The sequence below is a fragment of the Fukomys damarensis genome, unplaced genomic scaffold (genome assembly GCF_012274545.1).
Source record: "Fukomys damarensis isolate Sample0158 unplaced genomic scaffold, DMR_v1.0_HiC HiC_scaffold_17, whole genome shotgun sequence".
Taxonomy (NCBI): Eukaryota; Metazoa; Chordata; class Mammalia; order Rodentia; family Bathyergidae; genus Fukomys; species Fukomys damarensis.
In genome coordinates this window covers 32694934-32695600 of record NW_022900929.1, presented here as the reverse complement: position 1 = coordinate 32695600, position 667 = coordinate 32694934, and the positions used below count along the sequence as shown (strand labels likewise).

Here is a 667-nt window from a genome sequence, read left to right as displayed (position 1 = left end):
CAGCTGCAAGGCTCCGTGAAATGATAAAGAAGAGACAGCCTCCTAAATCGAAAAGGTAAATGTTTGGTTTACACTGGCTACATCATGCTATTTTGCTGAATTGTTTTATAGTTCATGTATGTATGTATGTATTATATTATTATATTTTTTTTTGGAACCAGGGATCGAACTTGGGACCTTGCCCTTGTGAGGCAGGTGTTGGAACCACTGAGCTAAATCCCTGGCTCATATTGATATATTTATTTCAAAGGAAGAGAACTTTATTTGGTTCATGTGTCTTATAATTTTCAAAATTGGTTTGGTATAGTGAACCTTAGTAGCAGATCATAAACTGTAATTTAACTTCAATTCCTACAGCATCTCTGAGGCAACGCTTTTTTAATAACTTTACAGTTCTCATTTACATCAAAGACTATGGAGCAGCTCGGACTTGGTAGCACATGCCAGTAATCCCAGCTACTCAGGAACTTGAGGCAGAATCACAAGTTTGAGGCCAGCCCGGGCAATTTAGATGATCTCAAAATGAAAAAAGAAGCCTGGGAATTTAGCTCAGTGGTGCCACCACTTGCCTTGCAAGCACAAGGACCAGAGTTTGATCCCCAGTACCAAAAGAAAAAAAAAAAGAAAAAAGATGTGTAGTTGTATCTCAGTGGTAGATTGATGTCCC

General features: G+C 38.7%; 1 protein-coding gene across 2 annotated transcripts in view; it reads left to right on the top strand.

The window, feature by feature from the left end:
* Wdr76 (WD repeat domain 76) overlaps positions 1-667 on the top strand; it is a 60204-nt gene that overhangs the window by 4071 nt on the left and 55466 nt on the right. For both annotated transcript variants that reach the window (XM_019207598.2, XM_010624857.2), the window contains exon 4: positions 1-55. This exon is cut by the window's left edge and continues 1 nt beyond it. In XM_019207598.2, coding sequence (XP_019063143.1) covers positions 1-55 — 55 coding nt within the window. The remainder of the gene's footprint in view (positions 56-667) is intronic.